The following is a 17,095-nucleotide window of genomic DNA, read 5'->3' as shown; positions in this document are numbered from 1 at the left end:
GACTGGTTCTGTGGAGAGAGCTTTGTCCATGGACTGGAGAGACTGTGGCTTCGTGTGCTGCCTACATCCTATGGATGGGGCTTCACTTGTGTGCGCGGCCTGGTTTTTGGCATGCCCTGGGCCAGTCCACGGACTGGCGTTGGGGACCTCCGCTTTACAGGCCGCCTCCAAGGTACAGCCTTTAGCGACTGTTAGAAGCTACTAGCACTGAATAAAGTGACTCCTGACTGGTCCTTATAACTATGATCATTGCAAGATCCCCATAGTCACGTGATCAAAATCTGGGCACTTGGCAACCAGCATGTATTTACAATAGTTGCCAGTGTCCAGGGGTTCAGGGGTGGGCTGCTGGGGGTTTTCAGGGGTTTGGGAGAACCTCTAGCTAAGATTCTGTGCAGTTTGGAGAATCCCAAAATCCCACTGCTGGCTGGCCCCGCCCACCCTGCCCCTCTCCTCTCAGGAGTCACCACGTGGCCCATTTTGGATACATGGAAGTGCAAAGTGCACATGGAGGCTCGGAGAAGGTGAAAAACAGGCTTACTGGAAGCTCCGGAAGGCCGGAAACGGGTCAGTTTCCAGCCTCCAGAGGGCCTCCGGAGCCTGAAGAGGCGGTTTTCACCCTTCTGAAGGCTCGAACAATAGCCTCTGGAGCCCAGAGAGGGCAAAATGACCCCCCCCCCGGTGGTGCAGGAGCCTGACTAGGTCACGGCTACCATGGCCACGCCCGCCCAGCAATGGGGCAGAGAACCCCTTGCTAAAATTTTTGAAGCCCACCCCTGGGTTTTGTGATTGCCCCTTTACCACCTTTCCAACCAGCTGGCCACACGATTCATTTCATTTAACAGCTGGGGTTATTTGTTTAAAACAGTCATAAAATCAGGTGTGACTCATTTAATGACTTCTTTGCTTATCGACAGAAATTCTGGTCCCAATTGTGGTTATAAGTCCACGACTACCTGTATTGTCCCGATAACTTTAAAAGTACTCTCTTCAGCCACTAGAGGTCGCCCATAAGACTAACCCAAGAGCCCAACAAGACCACTACACAAAAAGGCCTAAAGTTTTGTCACTTTATTTAACTCACAACTGTCAACAAAATATACACTGCAATATTAAACATTTCAGAAGTACAGCATTGTAAGATATGCAAAAATCAGCGGGAATGTAAAACTAGATTTTTTCCCCACGCATTTTCCCCCCTCTCCTTCAGAGCAAGTGACTGTGAGACAGAGCAGGACATGAAGGGCATTAATATTCTCTAATCCTCATGACTACTGTTATTGTTCATTTAAACACTAATATCCTAAGCATGTTTATCTGGAGCAAATTCTACTGAAGAAGCTATCAGATCGACTGCCAAATAAGCATGAAGAGGATCGGGCAGCACTGTTTACAGTTGCTGCTAGTTGCAAATTGCTACGGCCTGAAATCCGAATTGTGTGTATATAATTGGGAGCGAACATTCAGGTCAAAGTTGCGTTGCCTCTCTCTCTCTCTCTCTCTCTCTCTCTCTCTCTCTCTCTCTCTCTCTCTCTCTCTCTCTCTCTCTCTCTCTCTCCCTCCCTCCCTCCCTCCCTCCCTCCCTCCCTCTCCCTCTCCCTCTCCCTCTCCCTCTCCCTCTCCCTCTCTCTCTCTCTGCAACTCGGCAAAACAAAAACACTGGTGGTAATGGAGGAGTTCAGCTTTGATCTTAGTTGGGCCCTTACATGCAGAAAGTCTGGAGAACTCCCTCAGATAAGTATCGGCCTCTTACTCTGCCCTTTTAGAGGATGACCTCATTGTCCTCAACGCTATCGTGATGCTCAACACTGTGGTGGTCTTCAGAGCTGTGCTGACTCTCGGCGCTTTCCACAGTTTGGTTGCTGGCGTCATCGGAGTTGCTGTCTAACTGTTGGGGTTCCTCACTGTGATCTTTTTTCTGCTCTCTGCTTTCAGTGCTTTCAAGGGAAAGGGTAGCTTTGCTGTGGTCGCTGCTGTCCTCCACACTCTCGGGTTTCTCTGGGCTGTGGTCCTCTAGACTTATGTCGTGAGATGCGCTGTGGACTTCATTGCTATCCGTCAGGTCACTTTTGTCATCACTTTCGTGGCTCTCCAGAGAACGGGCCTTAGAATCTTCGTGGCTCTCGTCATCTGGGGTGCTGTCCACTTCATCGGACACACTTTGGGAATCAAACTGAAAAAGTCCACAAGAGGAACCATCAAAGGCCGCTCCACTCTCATGAGGAGTCGCTACAATGCCGACAATATAGGATCCACAACAATTTTCCTTTCTTACACAAGGCTGGAGGGTAGTATTTTCAGAAGCTCTAATGCAGGGGTGTGGGAAATTATGGCCCTTTTTATGACCTGTGGACTTCAACTCCCAGAATTCCTGAGCTAGCATGGAATTACCCTGCTTCCCTGAAAACAAGACCTCCCCAGATAATGAGTCTAATCGGGCTTTTGAGCGCATGTGCTAAAATAAGCCGTCCCCTGAAAATAAGCCCTCCCTGAAAGTATTGCAACACAGCAGCAGCCATGAGGTGATCATGCTCACCGCCTCCTGCACCTCAAAAATAATAAGACTTCCCCAGAATAAGACCCAGTGCTTATTCAGGGATCAAAAGAAAATAAGACACTGTCTTATTTTCGGGGAAACACAGTATTAGATCAATATGAGTTATTTGTATCCTGCTTTTAGTATTTTAAAAAATAACTCAGGGTGGCAAACTTATCCAGTGCATCTTTCTCCTCATATTTTCTCCACAACAATTCCTCTGTGAGGTGGGTTGGGCTGAGAAAGCGTGACTTTCATGGCTAAGGCGGAATGAGAACTCTCAGTCTCTAGTTTTCCAGCCTGGTGCCTTAACTATTAGACCAAATTAGCTCTGGTACCACACTTTTCTAGAAAGACTATCCCTGGTGTGATACAAATAAAGTGCAAAATGGATGAGAAAGTACAAAGAAGACTTAATAATACACTGCCTCAGATATGTACAATATTAATTTCAACAACCTGTACTATTATTTTTGATTTTGTTGAAATTAAAAATAACTGGTTTTTGTTGAAACCAATTAATCTTTTGTGAGAACGCTTTTGCGTTTTTTCATGAGCTGAAGCTTAAGTTTTCTTAATATGAGAAGTGGTTACTGAACATAAATTGGTTACTCATGTCCTTTTACACCAGTGACAATTCCCCTGTTTCTCTAAAAGAATTACATTGGTGTAAAACATAAAGTAACAAAACAATTTCCACATAAACATTTTATGGCCACAACATTTAGCCTACAACTAAAAAAAACCAGAAAACTTACTGCAAATGTTATTAAAAATATCTAAGTGTCTGGCATGTAGATGTTAAAAAAATGAAAGCAAAGCATGTTTATGTCAACAAATTATTAAAGCAAGGAAATGCTGAATTTCTTGTTTCTTCCCCCCCAGGCTTTGCAATATTTATTTTGTAGGACTTTTATAGCATTAATGCAGTAGGTTTTTCTAAACCAATGAATTTGTTCAAAACATGCTTCCTCTTGCTAGTTCTCAGATACAATATAATATTTATTTACAGGGAGTTTCTTCGCAGCAACCACAAAAAGTGTTGTCCAAGTGTGCAACATTTGCACATCCATCTATCAAAAACTGTTGTGACAAGTGGCGTTTTAATGGTGGCCCTGCCAATCGCCACAAGATGGGGAAGGAAGATGAATTGGAGGAGGAATTGGCATGACATTTTAAAGTCAACCAACCACCTCCGACATTATTTTCCATGATTAACCAGAGCTACCAAACATTGGCAGCTGCAGTTCAAAATCCTCCAGGCAAAAATATCATGTGTGTGAATCAGTGGTGGGTTTCAATTTTTTTTAGAACCTCTTCTGTAGTGTGGCCTGTTTTGTGGGAGTGGCTTGCCAGCCATGTGACTGGGTGGGTGTGGCCAACTTGTAAAATGTGGTGAAATTCACTTAACAACACACTTGCTTAGCAACCAAAATGTTGGCTCAGAAACTCTGGCATTTGAAGCACCCAAGTCTTAAAGCTGTCAAGTTGCAAGACCCTTGCACCCCTAACCCTTTAGGGAAAAAAAACCCGGCGGGGTTCAAACTTGACAGCTTTAAGGCTTGTGGACTTCAACTCCCAGAATTCCTCCTCTCGCTCTTCATCTTGATGATGTGCGGACGGGCGGGGGGAGGGAGCTGGAACCGGTTCTAAACGGCACTGCAGATTTGTGGAACCTCTTCTATAGAAGAGGTTAGAACTGGCAGGAACCCACCCCTGGTGTGAATGGCAATATAATAAATGAGCGGTGTAGTTCTAGGTAGGATAGTTGTCTTGTTCTTTGAAATCAAACATTTAAATCACTTGATTTAAAGCAGATGATGACATCCAGATGCAGCTAAAAGTGCTTCTCACAGACCAGCTTTTAGGCCATCCCAAGTTCTCCCTCCTCTTATGTGAGTGCAGCAATAAAAGAAAGCCCTCAACTGGCATTTACCTTTCCAGACCTCCCCAAACTCATGAAGTCAACGTTTGGCCTGAATTCATCGGATGGGACGTCTCCCCTGTTAGTGACGGACTCAGTGTAGGGAGCCTCAGTGGGAGCGTCAGTGACGGTTTCATGAGACTCATCGGATTCAGATGAATCATCTGAATCATCTGAATGATCGTCGTCTTTGGAAACATCACTATGATCATCATCATCTTCATGACTTTTGCTGGAAGAGGCCAAAAGAGTCTGCAAGAAAACCAATGCAACTTGGTTATGCCACGTGAACAAGGAAACACCTTGGGAAGATGCTACACAAACTCAAGAAATTGAAATCGGGCAGCTAGTTTTCAGGGCCAAACACCAGGATGAGAACCTTGGAAACTTGAGGGTAATATCCCAGGGCAAATGCAGAATGTCTTTTGTTCACTAGTTGGCAGCAAAAAGAATCCGATGACTATAGCTATAGAAGTGGCGCAGTGGTTAGAATGCAGTACTGCAGGCAGTTCGAATCTCACCAGGCTCAAGGTTGACTCAGCCTTCCATCCTTCTGAGGTCAGTAAAATGAGGGCTCATATAGTTGGGGGCAATAGGCTGACTCTGCAAACTACTTAGAAAGGACTGTGAGGGCTCTCTTAAAGCACTGTGAAGCGGTATATAACTCTTAAGTGCTATTGTTATTGCTTTACTCTCAAGTATTTTAAATTTTAGATAAATGATATAATCTAAAGGCGCACGGTGGCTCATTTGATTAGGATGCTTGGCTGATAAGCAGTAAGCCCACGTTTGAGACCCGACTACTGCCATGGGGCAGGGTGAGCTCCCATCCTTCACTCCAGCTTCTGCTGGGGCATGAAAGGGGCCTCCAATTGGGTGTCCCCTGGGCGATGGTGATGTCATTGCCTAATCCTTTCAACCTGAAAGCCCCTTGGTGCTTCCGACATGAGTGTGGTGCGATTGACAGGCTTCCTAAAGGATCTCTATTTGGATTTCTTAAAACTACCCAGAAGCTACAGCTGGTACAAAATTCAATATGCAGGCTCCTAGTTGGTATGCAAAATAGTCTGAAGGGATATTTGAATCCTTTAATAGTTTAGGAGACGTGTGTGTGTGTGTGTGTATGAATGTATGTATATGTATATATCAGGGGTGGGTTTCGACCGGTTCGCACCGGTCCCTGCGATCCAGTTGGTCGCCGAACCCAGAAGTAAGTAACTTCCGGGAACGGCGAAGCCCCCCCCCCCCCCGCGCCCGCGCGCGCCCGCACACCCGCGCCCGCTCCTTACCCAGTTTTTTCGAATTTTGCGCTTTCCATGCATGCGCAGAACGCCTGCGCGATCCTCCAGGAGCAGCTGGAGCATCGCGCAGACGCTAGTACGCATGCACGCGCTGCGTGCGTGCGTGCGCGAGGACGCCGCCGGCCTCGTTCCAACCGATCCGGTTGGAACGGGGCGAGAAACCCACCCCTGGTATATATGCAGTATATATCTCCTAAACTATTAAAATTTGGATTTTGAAACCAAAACCAATGCACAATATACATAAACCTGACTTATTATGAATCTGTTTGCCGGTTACACTCAGGCGTTACTTTTTGACAATGCAAACGAAATCTATGGGACTTTTTTCTGCACAACTATTAAAGGTGAATTACTCCTGTCTCCTTTTTCACCCGATCCAAAGGAGGCTGCAAATACAGTCAAGTTGGTTTGTCACAATAGGATGATCAAAGCTTGGCCTGATTTGTTTGCATATAAATACCAGTTGTGGTTACCATCTTGATTGTTTTGACCAAACCCTGCAGATACCACCAATGAGAGGTCAGCAGTGGTGGGATTCAAATAATTTAACAACCAGGTCTCTGTTCTAGTGACCAGCTGGGTAGGCGTGGCTCAGTGGTCATGTGACTGGGTGGGCGTCGCCAACTCAACGTCACTCACATCGATGGGCACTTCGCCTTAGCTGTTACAATATAATAAGGGTTAACCGGAGAGGCAGTTTCTGTAAGCAGGGCAATAAAGATTAGACTAGAAACAACACCAGAATGTTTCCTTCCTGCCTTCCTTACAGGATTAGCCCTGTAAAGTGGAAAGAATCAAAATGAGATTTCTTCCAACAACCGGTTCTCCAAACTGCTTAGAAAGTTACCAACCGGTTCTCCCGGATAGGTGTGAACCGGCTGAATCTCACCACTGGAGGTCAGCAATTATTGGGAAGAATGGCTGATGCATGTTGAGTTAAACTGACCTGTTGCTCAGTGATCTCATCCCGGTCTTCCGAAGACTGAGAGTTCTGAAAATGAAATAAAAGCCTTATAAAAACGAGCAGTGGATTTGGAACAAAGATAACATAAAAGGAAACCAGCCCAATTAAAGCTTATGGAATTCATTACTACAGGTAGTCCTGGACTTATCAGTTCATTTAGTGACCATTTGAAGTTGCAACAGCACTGAGGGGAAAAAAAAGACACTTGACCATTTTTCACACTTACGACCGTTGCAGCATCTCCATGGTCACATGATAAAAAATCAGATGCTTAGCAACGGACTCATATTTATGACGGTTGCAGTGTCCCGGGGTCCTGTGATCCCCTTTTATGACCACCTGGCAAGCAAACTCAATGGGGAAGCCAGATTCACTTAACAACCGTGCTACTAACTTAACAACGGCAACGATTCACTTAATTGTGGCAAGAAAGGTCATAAAACGGGGCAGGATTCACCTAACAGTTGTCTTGCTCATTAACAGAAAATTTGGGCTCAGTTGTGGTCGTAAGTCGAGGACTGCCTGGGTATATATCTGGAGAAGAGATCAGTTCATGAACAGTAGGTATATTAACAACCATGAATCATGGTTAATGATTAGGTTTAGTAGCAATATAATTCTGACCACAGGGGGGCGGAGAAACGGAGAAAGAAGGGTATTCTGGTAAAGCTCAGCGGGTGGTAACCAGTGGAGATGCTGAATCATTTGGATCCAGTTGAGGCTTTCCTGGGATTCTTTTTTATTCAGGGAATAATAGGATTTAGGGCCTGGATTGAGTGGAATGGAAATGTTTGGTGGACTGGCCTAAAGGTGGAGCTCCCGCCTCACAATCACTGTGAGTTCGATCCTAGGTAGAGGCAGATATTTCTCTCTTTGGGCACAATGAGAATATATCTGCTGAACAAAACTCCGCATTGGTGACACGAAAGGCATCCGGCCATTAAACACTCTGCTAGCTCCATTCAGTTGCCCAGACTCCACCCCGCAAGGCAGGGGTGGGTTCCGGCTTCTTTTACCGCTGGTTTGCTCAGGCAAGTGCTTCAGGCGTATGCACAGAAGTAAAAGAATTGCTTCTGCGCATGCATAGAAGCAAAAAACAAGATGGCGGCACCTACGCCGCTGTTGATAGAACCGGTTCAGGCGCATGTCCAGCCGAACTACTACCTACTCGGCCGAACCGGTCAGAACCAGTAGGAACCCACCTCTGCCACAAGGGATTATGGGGTTGTTAAAGATGATGATTGGATGGAATGGAAATAGGGCTGGTGGGAGGTATGGAGAATAATGGACAGGGAAACAAGTTAAATAGAATAACGGGTAAAATATCTTGCGCTAAATCTCATCAGACCTAGTTTGACCATGACTGACAAGTAATTTGTGTCCCATTTTCGCTTGCTGTTCCCACTACAATATTTCTTTTTACGATGTTGCTTTTCTGGGGGAGGGAGGGAGGGGCTTTTCTCACTTTAGAGCTTTCCAAGTTATTGGACTTGCAACTCCATAATCCCCAGATCTCAAACCATGCCATCTGGGTTTATAGGCACATCCAGAAGCTGCCAGGTTGAGGAAAGCTCCTAACAGTTTGCAGAGAAGATGAGTTGCTTACCAGTTGAGAAGACTCTTGACTATGGTGTTCTGGTGACTCTTGGCTGTGCTCATGGCTGTGTGAATGGTGGTGATGATGGTGGTGTGCGTGAGCTTCATTTTCTTTGGAGTCCTACAACAATACAAAAACATTAGAATTTAGCATGCCACATCTCAACGCTTGGTCACCATTAAAGGGCAACAACCGAAGGCTCGGTACAAGAATCCCTACAACAGAGAGGAAATAGGTAGGAGGATCTAATTGCCATGCTATCTAACTTCATTCTCCTAAAACCTTTGGGGAAAAATATTAAAATCAGTGTTAAGAATAATTAGAAAAGAGGTCTAAAATAATGCAGAAAGTGCCTATTAGCAAGTGAAATGAACACTATAGGAGCCGAGGTGGTGCAGTGGTTAGGGTGCAGTACTGAAAGCCATTTCAGCTGACTGTTATCTGCAGTTCAGTGGTTCTAATCTCACCGGCTCAAGGTTGACTCAGCCTTCCATCCTTCCGAGGTGGGTGAAATGAGGACCCAGACTGTGGGGGCGATATGCTGACTCTGTAAACCGCTTAGAGAGGGCTGAAAGCCCTTTGAAGCGGGATATAAGTCCAACTGCTATTGCTATTGCTATTTTGTAGTGAATTCAGGTAGTGTAGGTTATAGCTTCTTTAAAAAAAAATATTTTGGAAAGATACAAAAATAACAGCCTTAGTAACCAAGAAATAAACACCTTGAAGTTTGGGGAAAGGATTACAGGATTGCAAAAAGGGAGGGTTTTTTTTAAAAATAAAAAGTTTGGGAGAAGTGTGGCCCAAATAAATGCATTTAATAAAAGGATTCCAATCCTTTTAGCGGTAGGACCTTTTTTTTTTAAAAAAAAGTGAAAGGTATTGTCAATGGTCTCACCCAATGAAATTGATGCCTAGAGGATTAGATCTGAAAAGTGTGTGTGTGTGTGTTTACACACAGATGTAAACCGGAAACAATTGAGGATACTGTATTGTTTCTCCCCTAGCTATGCACACTCAGGCTTAATTCTAGTAAGTAGAAAATGTGAAGAAGGAAATTCCAAATGACTGTAAAATATTAAGATTTGAAGCAAGAGAATGCTCCAATTCTTGACTGCTTTTTATTGTTAGAATTTACTAAGTGTGTCTTAAAAAACCCATATTTTTAAACTTTTAGATAAGAAACATAGGCAATCTGGATCCACTCCTACTAAATGAGGTTCAATAAAGATCGCAACAAAAGTAATTCCCCGCACACATGCAATGCACACTTACATGTTTCCTTTCTGCACTCATAGAATCGTCATGATCTCTCGATTGGCTGATCTTTAAGAAGAAGAGAAAAAAAAATAGACAGCATTGATTCCTTTTTGCTTCACGAAGGAAGTCCTGATTGACTTGGTAAATGCATAGCATACTTACTGGTAAGGCAAAGGCAACGGTGAAAAGACACAAGGTAAGCACCGCAATTTTCATGATGACGGATCCTTGTGGAATAGTTTGCAAATGCTTGGTAAGATTCCTGTTCCAAAACAACAATAACAATTCATTTGCCCTGTGTTTTACAAACTGTCTAAATATATGTAAACAGTAACTCCAGACTGAAGGTCTCATTGGATTGATCAGAAATTCACCAATGAACTGGCTAGTCTGCAATGTTGATAAAGCTTTTCTAGATGGTACCTTCTTAAACCAAAAATAATAAACCAAAAATAATCGTCCCTTTGGAACGATCTCCCCGTGGAGATTCGTACCCTCACCACCCTCCAGACCTTCCGCACAGGCCTCAAGACCTGGCTATCCCGTCAGGCCTGGGGATAAAGAGTGTAATCTGTCCCCACCCGAATGATGAATGTTGTGTTTTACTTTTACTTGCACTGTTTTCATGTTTATTGTTTTATTGTCTTGTATCCCCCCTCCCTATAAATTGTAAGCCACCCTGAGTCCCCTCAGGGAAAAGGGCGGCCTATAAATTAATAAAAACCTAAACCTAAACCATAATAATAGTCCACCTGAAAAGTTGTGGACTGTCACTGCCTTCTAGTTCTCCATATATTTATCACTCTCTTTAATCTCTTCCAGAACACCTCACCTGGCTGAGATTTGAAGAAGCAGAAACAAAAAGGATGAAAACGGAGAGAGGAAAGGTTCCCCTGATTCCACCATATTATAGGTCTGTGAAAGTTTGCGACCTGATTTATGAAACCCACCAAGCCATAAGCTGATGTGCTTGCTTTTCACTTAACGTGAAGTGGGAACTCACTCCTTCTGCCATTATTTTATGTGCAAAGTAGTACCACTGCAGCCGGTTCAACCAACCATGGTTTGAAACATTTTGGCAAAGCATATATTACAACTGAGTGCAGATTAGCTTGATGGAAATGCACGCATTTCCACAGCATTCCATAAATGCAACGACCCAGGTTTTTTGGATAATGTTATTGCTTTAGAACACAAAAAGATAGAAAAAAATAGAAACCAACAAATATAGTAATACAGTACATATAGAAAAAAGGCTCTGTTTCAAAACATAGTATTACATTTTGGGCCACACAGAATAAAATAATATTGGTTAGTCTTTTCATTGAATTGCTAAATAGTACGTTCATGAGCATCTCTGCTTCGGAAAAACTATCACATAGGAATAAATAATCTCTTATTTCCAGCATAAACATTCTGTGGAAAATCCAACACATGCGAAAGAAGTATATTTTCCTTTAATAATATCTTAAGATTGTAAGAAACATACTAAATGTTTTTAAATGATGCTTGGGTATTTATTTGTTAATGTGGGATGTAGCAACTTGCTAATAACCAACATTCAGTTCAAGAATTCTATTATCTGTGCATAAAAGGAGAACAATTTGAAACACATTTCAATGCTGATCATAGTTCAGGAGTTTTAGATGTTGCTACTGCAGTAGGAGGATGCGATCTCTTGGGAAGAAGGAGGAAAAGCGAGAGTATATTATGAAATAATTCAAAGGCAGATATTTGAAAACTTAATGGAAATACTGGGAAAGAAGGTTGCAACAAATTGGTATTTCTTCTGCCTCTGGTTGCCTGACATATGCATATGAATAGAAATTTAATTCAAGCATAATAGTAATGCTTTAGCAGCAATACCATCAATTTGAATGGGTCCTTTATTCTAAAGCATTTTGAAAAGATTTCCGAGTCAGATAGGATTACACTGTAATGGGTAACACTTTGGAAAAAAAGATGATGAATCAGGACTCAAGGGACATATGAGAAATTGATGAATCATGGTGGATGGAAGACGGTATCAAGAGCCAGGCTGATGGGGGAGCTGGCATCCTTCCTTATGCATTGCCCTTCCTCTTACAAGGTTAATGAGCACTTGTGCTAAAAGCAAAAATCAATGTGAAAACACTGCACCAAATTATATCTGAGTAATACTCCTAAAAAGCCTGGCGGAGGATGGAGAGCCAATGATTTTTATGGAGATTAAATGCAACACTTTTAGCCAGAAATACTTTGCTAAATAAATAGGTGCTGTATAAAACATGGAAGCTAGCAAAAATTTGAACCCTTCTGGGATGGAGCTGTGAGGGTTTAACTTGCATCCGGATTCATTGGTCCTCTGATATCCGGATATATAAGAAAATATTCTTGAACACTTATACACTGCATGATTTCCCCTAGATTACTAAATTATCTTAATATGATGGCTATTTTTGCCTTTTAACAGCAGAGCAGGAAGCAAAGTATGCGGCTGCTGGAGATTTCTGTGTCCAGATGCTACTGTTTAATAAATAGGACCCCTGATTAAAAACAGCAGTTGATAATCCTTGTTATCCAAATCACGATAAACTTATGGCTTGTCTTTCTCTTCCAGCTCACTTCAGTGCCTCCCCATGTTACTTCTAACAACAGCCTTGCGAGGTAGAGGAAGGGCGAGACCCACACAAGGAAGGAGCGTTTGTCAACATCCCAACTATGATGCAATCTGTTCTACTCATAACTCCCCCACCACCACCACTTCTGTAATTTAGCACTAGAGACAGCAGAATGCAGACCATAAGCCATTTTGAGCCAAAAAACATGAAGCAATTTGATCCCCCCCTCCAACTCTTAAGAAAGAGCCATTTGTATTTTGGTTTTCGTCCCTGTATCTTTAAATCTGCTCCCAGATGCTATGCAAACAGCACTATTTCAGGCAAAATGCCCCCCCCCCAACCTCAGTGTAAACGGGTCTCTAGCATACCTAACCTCTTAATGAATTGCAGCACAGCCCTTGAAAGTAACAGGTAAGAAAGACAGACAATTCGGTACCTGGATTGATGCTCAGATCCTCAGGCAGCAAATCTGCAGCTGTGTTAGTGAAGCTCAAAGCAATGCTGAAGTCACTTCAGTCTAGTTTCACTCACTCTCCTCTCTCTTCTGTTTCCCATCTGCAGACCTCTGAATTTAAACTGTAGTCCAGATACCAGCCCACCAATCTGCGCCAAGCGGAAAAGATGAGGTCATGAGTTTCCTGGTTTCAGTCCTCCCACCATTCTGCTACATTTCCTCTCGGGGTTGTTTTTTTTTTTTTTTGTGGCTTTCCAAGCAAACAAGGAGCTATTCCATAGTTAAAACATTACTTATGTAAAGTCTGATTAACTAGTGTTTTAGATCAACTCCCTGCACTCTGTCTGGAGGGAGCGGAATTTAATAAGCAGGGGACTTATTAGCATTTATGGGGAGAACTACATTAAACTGCATCTTTTTTTAAAATAAAGATATAGGCAGCTTCTGCTAGGAATGGTAAGACTATAAATAACCCCTGGAAAGTATAAATCTTGGGGTGGCTTGGAATTCCATTTGCACGAAAACAAGATACGTCTTAGAGCCCTTTATGTTTTGGCATTTGGATGAAGAGAAAAACATCTTTTTAAATCTCTTATTCTAGTAGCAAGGTTTGCAATGCCTCTGGCATGACAAATATTACTCACAAGTCCATCTGAACCCAACTCGGAAACCCACAACTCTCGTTCACACTGGCTGAGTTTGCACATTATACCAAGCCACAAATCATGGTTTGCAAGCCACAAGAGCAAAGCCAACTAACGGGAACATTTAACCAAAGAACTTTGTTGTTTGGTATGGATTCATTCTTTCTTAGTATTCGATCCTTTCAAGCAGTGCATCCCAGAAGGAAAGATTGACAAAAATGATAAAGAATAAATGATAAGATACTAAGATACAGTGCTAAATTTTGGAAATGGAATAAGCCCAAACTTTAGCACCTATTTATTAGTGAGTTCATTAATTTCAAGAACTATTTGAACTATTTTTCCCAAATGCCAGATTGAAGCTTACTCCCCCCCCCAAATAGGAGTAACCTTGAGCTTTGTTTTTCCTCATCATTAATAATGTTTTGAGATTTTTTTTTTCTTCCCCAGAGATCTTTCTTAAAGGAGAGCCTTCTCTGTGGCTGCTCTGACCCTCTGGAACAAGCTCCCCGTGGAGATTCGAATCCTCACCACCCTCCAGGCCTTCCGCAAAGCCCTTAAAACCTGGTTGTTCCGACAGGCCTGGGGCTAAAGAGCTGTTGCCCCCCGCCTCGAATGGTATGACTGTTGTGTGTTTTTAAATTATGTATTGTTATGTTTCGTCTTTTTTTTAATTCCTGTCTGTACCCCCCTTCCCTGATTTGAATTGTGAGCCGCCCTGAGTCCCCTTTGGGGAAAAGGGCGGCATATAAATGTAATAAAATCAAATCAATCAATCAAATCAAATCAGCCTAGATCCTATATGTATGATATCTAGAGGAAATTGATTGGCCCTGGAGAGCTGTACTTGAAAACAACAGGACAAAATGCTTTTTATCTCTGACAGATTATTCACACAATATCCTTAACTTGATTATTGATTATTTTCTAAATTCTAAGATTATTGATTATTTTCTAAGTTTGCCCAATACATTAAACCATACATTAACCAAAAATGGAAGGATTCTTCCATTTTTTTCAGTAAATCCTCCCTTTCCCTACCAATACAATCAGAGCTGAAGAAGTTTCTTGGATGAGAAGCAAAACATCTTCAAAGAAAAACCAGAAAGTCCAGCTGACTCTTGAAAAAAAAAGCACCTTTGGGACGATAATGAAATAAGTGACATCTTTTGATCAAAGTCAGCAGTGTTCCTCTTGAAGATCAACTTGCAAACTGTGGAGGCTTTAGAAGATAGATTACTGAATGACCTACTTTGGAATGTGAGTGTGTTGGGATATGCTTATGTGTGTATGTAATGTATGTATGTATGTATGTATGTATGTATGTATGCATGTATGCATGTACTGTATGTATAGTTCTCAACTTACAACAGTTCATTTACTGACTATTTGAAGTTACAACAGAACTGAAAAAAAGTGACCAATGAACATTTTTCACACTTATGACAGTAGTAGCATCCAGGATGGTATTCAGCCGGTTCAGGTGAACCGGTAGCGGAAATTTTGAGTAGTTCTCCCTCCTGCTCTCCCGTCCCCATCATTCCCCATCCTATATTCTCTTGTTTTTCAGCTCAGCTGATTCGCGCAGCAGAGCAGATTGTCACGCCTCAGCTGAGCTAAAACACCCCTCAGCTCACCAGCGCTGACACCGAGGGCGGTCTTTGAGTGCTGCATGCGCGCGCGTAAAGCACGCTTTCATAGAACCGATGGGAAAAGGTTTGGAATCCCATCACTGGTAGCACCCCCATGGTCATGTGGACGAAATTTGGATACTTGGCTACCAACTCATATTCATGACGGCTGCAGTATTGTGGGGTCATCGGGATCCCCTTTTGTGAGAAGCAAAGTCAATGGGGAAGCCGGATTCTCTGAACAACTACCTTACTAATTGAACAACTGCAGTGATTCGCTTAACCACGGTGGCAAGAAAGGTTGCCAAATGGGGCCACGGTTACTTTAGCTGTCCCCATTAGCCACAGAAACGTTGGGCTCAATTGTGATCAGGGGTGGGTTCCTGCCAGTTCTAACCTCTTCTATAGAAGAGGTTCCACAAATCTACCGTGCCGTTTAGAACCGGTTCCAGCTCCCTCCCGCTGCCCGTCCACACCACGCTCGCCCCGCCCACGTCTAAGAGTCCTATCTAAACCTTAAAGTCTTAAAGCTGTCAAGTTTGAACATCCCTGGAGGTTTTTTTCTAAAGGGTTAGGGGTGCAAGGGTCTTGTAACTTGACAGCTTTAAGACTTGCACACTTCAATGCCAGAGTTCCTGAGCCAACATTTTGGCTGCTAAGCAAGAGCGTTGTTAAGTGAGTTTCACCACATTTTACAAGTTGGCCACGCCCACCCAGTCACATGACTGCCAAGCCATTCCCACTCGGTCACATGGCTGGTAAGCCACTCCCACCCAGTCACATGGCCGGCAAGCCACTCCCACAAAGCAGGCTACACCTACAGAAGAGGTTCTAAAAAAAATTGAAACCCACCACTGATCGAGGACTTCTTGTATGTGGTGCCTTATGTGCAAACTCATGGTATCATCATGACTTTGCACATAGGACTGATTTTTCTTTTTAAAAAAAAGGTTCATATTTTAAGATCGATATTATGAAATTTTCCATGCTATGGTCCTAGTCTATTAGTCTGACACAGTTCTTCCATCTGTACCTTTCTTATCAGAACAAGAGGAGGTGAAGGACAAGGACAAAGCTCTTTAAGCACTTCCACTCAATTACAAAACAATATTTTTTTTCCAGGAAGACTTGCCTAGGAACAATGTCACCGTCATTTCGGCTCCAGGAGAAAATCTCTTTTTGTATGCCCAAGCATTTTAAGCGGCCTTGCTTTTAATCCACGCCCTTTGCCTGTCATTCCCTCGGTCCTGTTGCATACCCTTCCTGCATTTCAGAATTGTCCCTTATGTTGTTGAACTTTCATTCTCCTTTTAAAAGTCTTCCTCAGTGAAACCAGCAAAGGCATAATAGCAAGAATCACAAGTGTTTTCTCTCCCTCTTGACCTGGGATGGGATCCTGCTGGTTTAACAATGAATTTGGTGATTGCCTGCTTTGCGTGTTTCACGTGCATGCGTAGTTTTAATAAAACTTACCTTCCACGTTGCTTCTGGGGAGTAACACAGTTGAGGCGCAGCAATCTGTTCTGCCACAGCTGAGAGAATATAGGTAAGGCAGTGGTGGGTTTCAAAAATTGTTCGAACCGACTCTGTGGGTGTGGCCTCCTTTGTGGGAGTGGCTTGCCACCCATGTGACTAGATGGGAGTGGCTTGCCACCCATGTGACCAGATATGAAGATGCCGAGGACACTTGTCAGAACCACCTTAAATTACCTCACACACAGCACTGGCATGCATAAGAATAGGATGTAAACTTGTTTTTTAAAAGGCATCTTTGGTTTGCGTTAAAACAACTTCAACACACGGAATGTTCTGATTGCACCACAAACGCAGTAGTCATCCTTACCTTTCACAGAGGCACTGAGTTTTATAAATATGAGCATGAGAGTGTAGAATAATCATATCCAAGGACCAGTGGTGGGTTTCAAAAATTTTTGGAACCTCTTCTGTAGGTGTGGCCTGCTTTCCGGGTCCACTGGTGGAACCTCTTCTAACCGGTTCAGTAGATTTGACGAACCGGTTCTACCGAATAGGTGCGAACTGGTAGGAACCCACCTCTGAGGTAAGTGAAGTGCAGGGGCGGGCAGGCAGGCCCACCTGATCATCGGAGTGAACCGGTTCGCTCCCAGCTGAACGTTGGAGCTACCGGTTGGCCCGAACCGGTTTGAACCGGCTGAATCCCACTCC

At 43.2% G+C, this 17,095-nt stretch overlaps 1 protein-coding gene across 1 annotated transcript; it reads right to left on the bottom strand.

The window, feature by feature from the left end:
• Positions 1-1,607: 1,607 nt before the first annotated feature.
• SPP1 (secreted phosphoprotein 1) lies at positions 1,608-12,773 on the bottom strand. The gene is made up of 7 exons (XM_014065402.2): positions 12,619-12,773; positions 9,745-9,844; positions 9,598-9,648; positions 8,335-8,445; positions 6,711-6,755; positions 4,473-4,712; positions 1,608-2,173 (listed from the first exon to the last, which is right to left on the bottom strand). Exons 2-7 carry the CDS (start codon positions 9,796-9,798, stop codon positions 1,763-1,765), a joined length of 912 nt encoding a protein of 303 aa, XP_013920877.2. The 5' UTR covers positions 9,799-9,844; positions 12,619-12,773; the 3' UTR covers positions 1,608-1,762.
• Positions 12,774-17,095: the final 4,322 nt, after the last annotated feature.

Source organism: Thamnophis sirtalis, unplaced genomic scaffold, assembly GCF_051295495.1.
Source record: "Thamnophis sirtalis isolate CommonGarterSnake01/CBP01778 unplaced genomic scaffold, rThaSir2_p1.2 scaffold_10, whole genome shotgun sequence".
NCBI lineage: Eukaryota > Metazoa > Chordata > Lepidosauria > Squamata > Natricidae > Thamnophis > Thamnophis sirtalis.
Note: the sequence above shows the minus strand (reverse complement) of the source record. Positions and strands in the feature narration are given on the sequence as shown.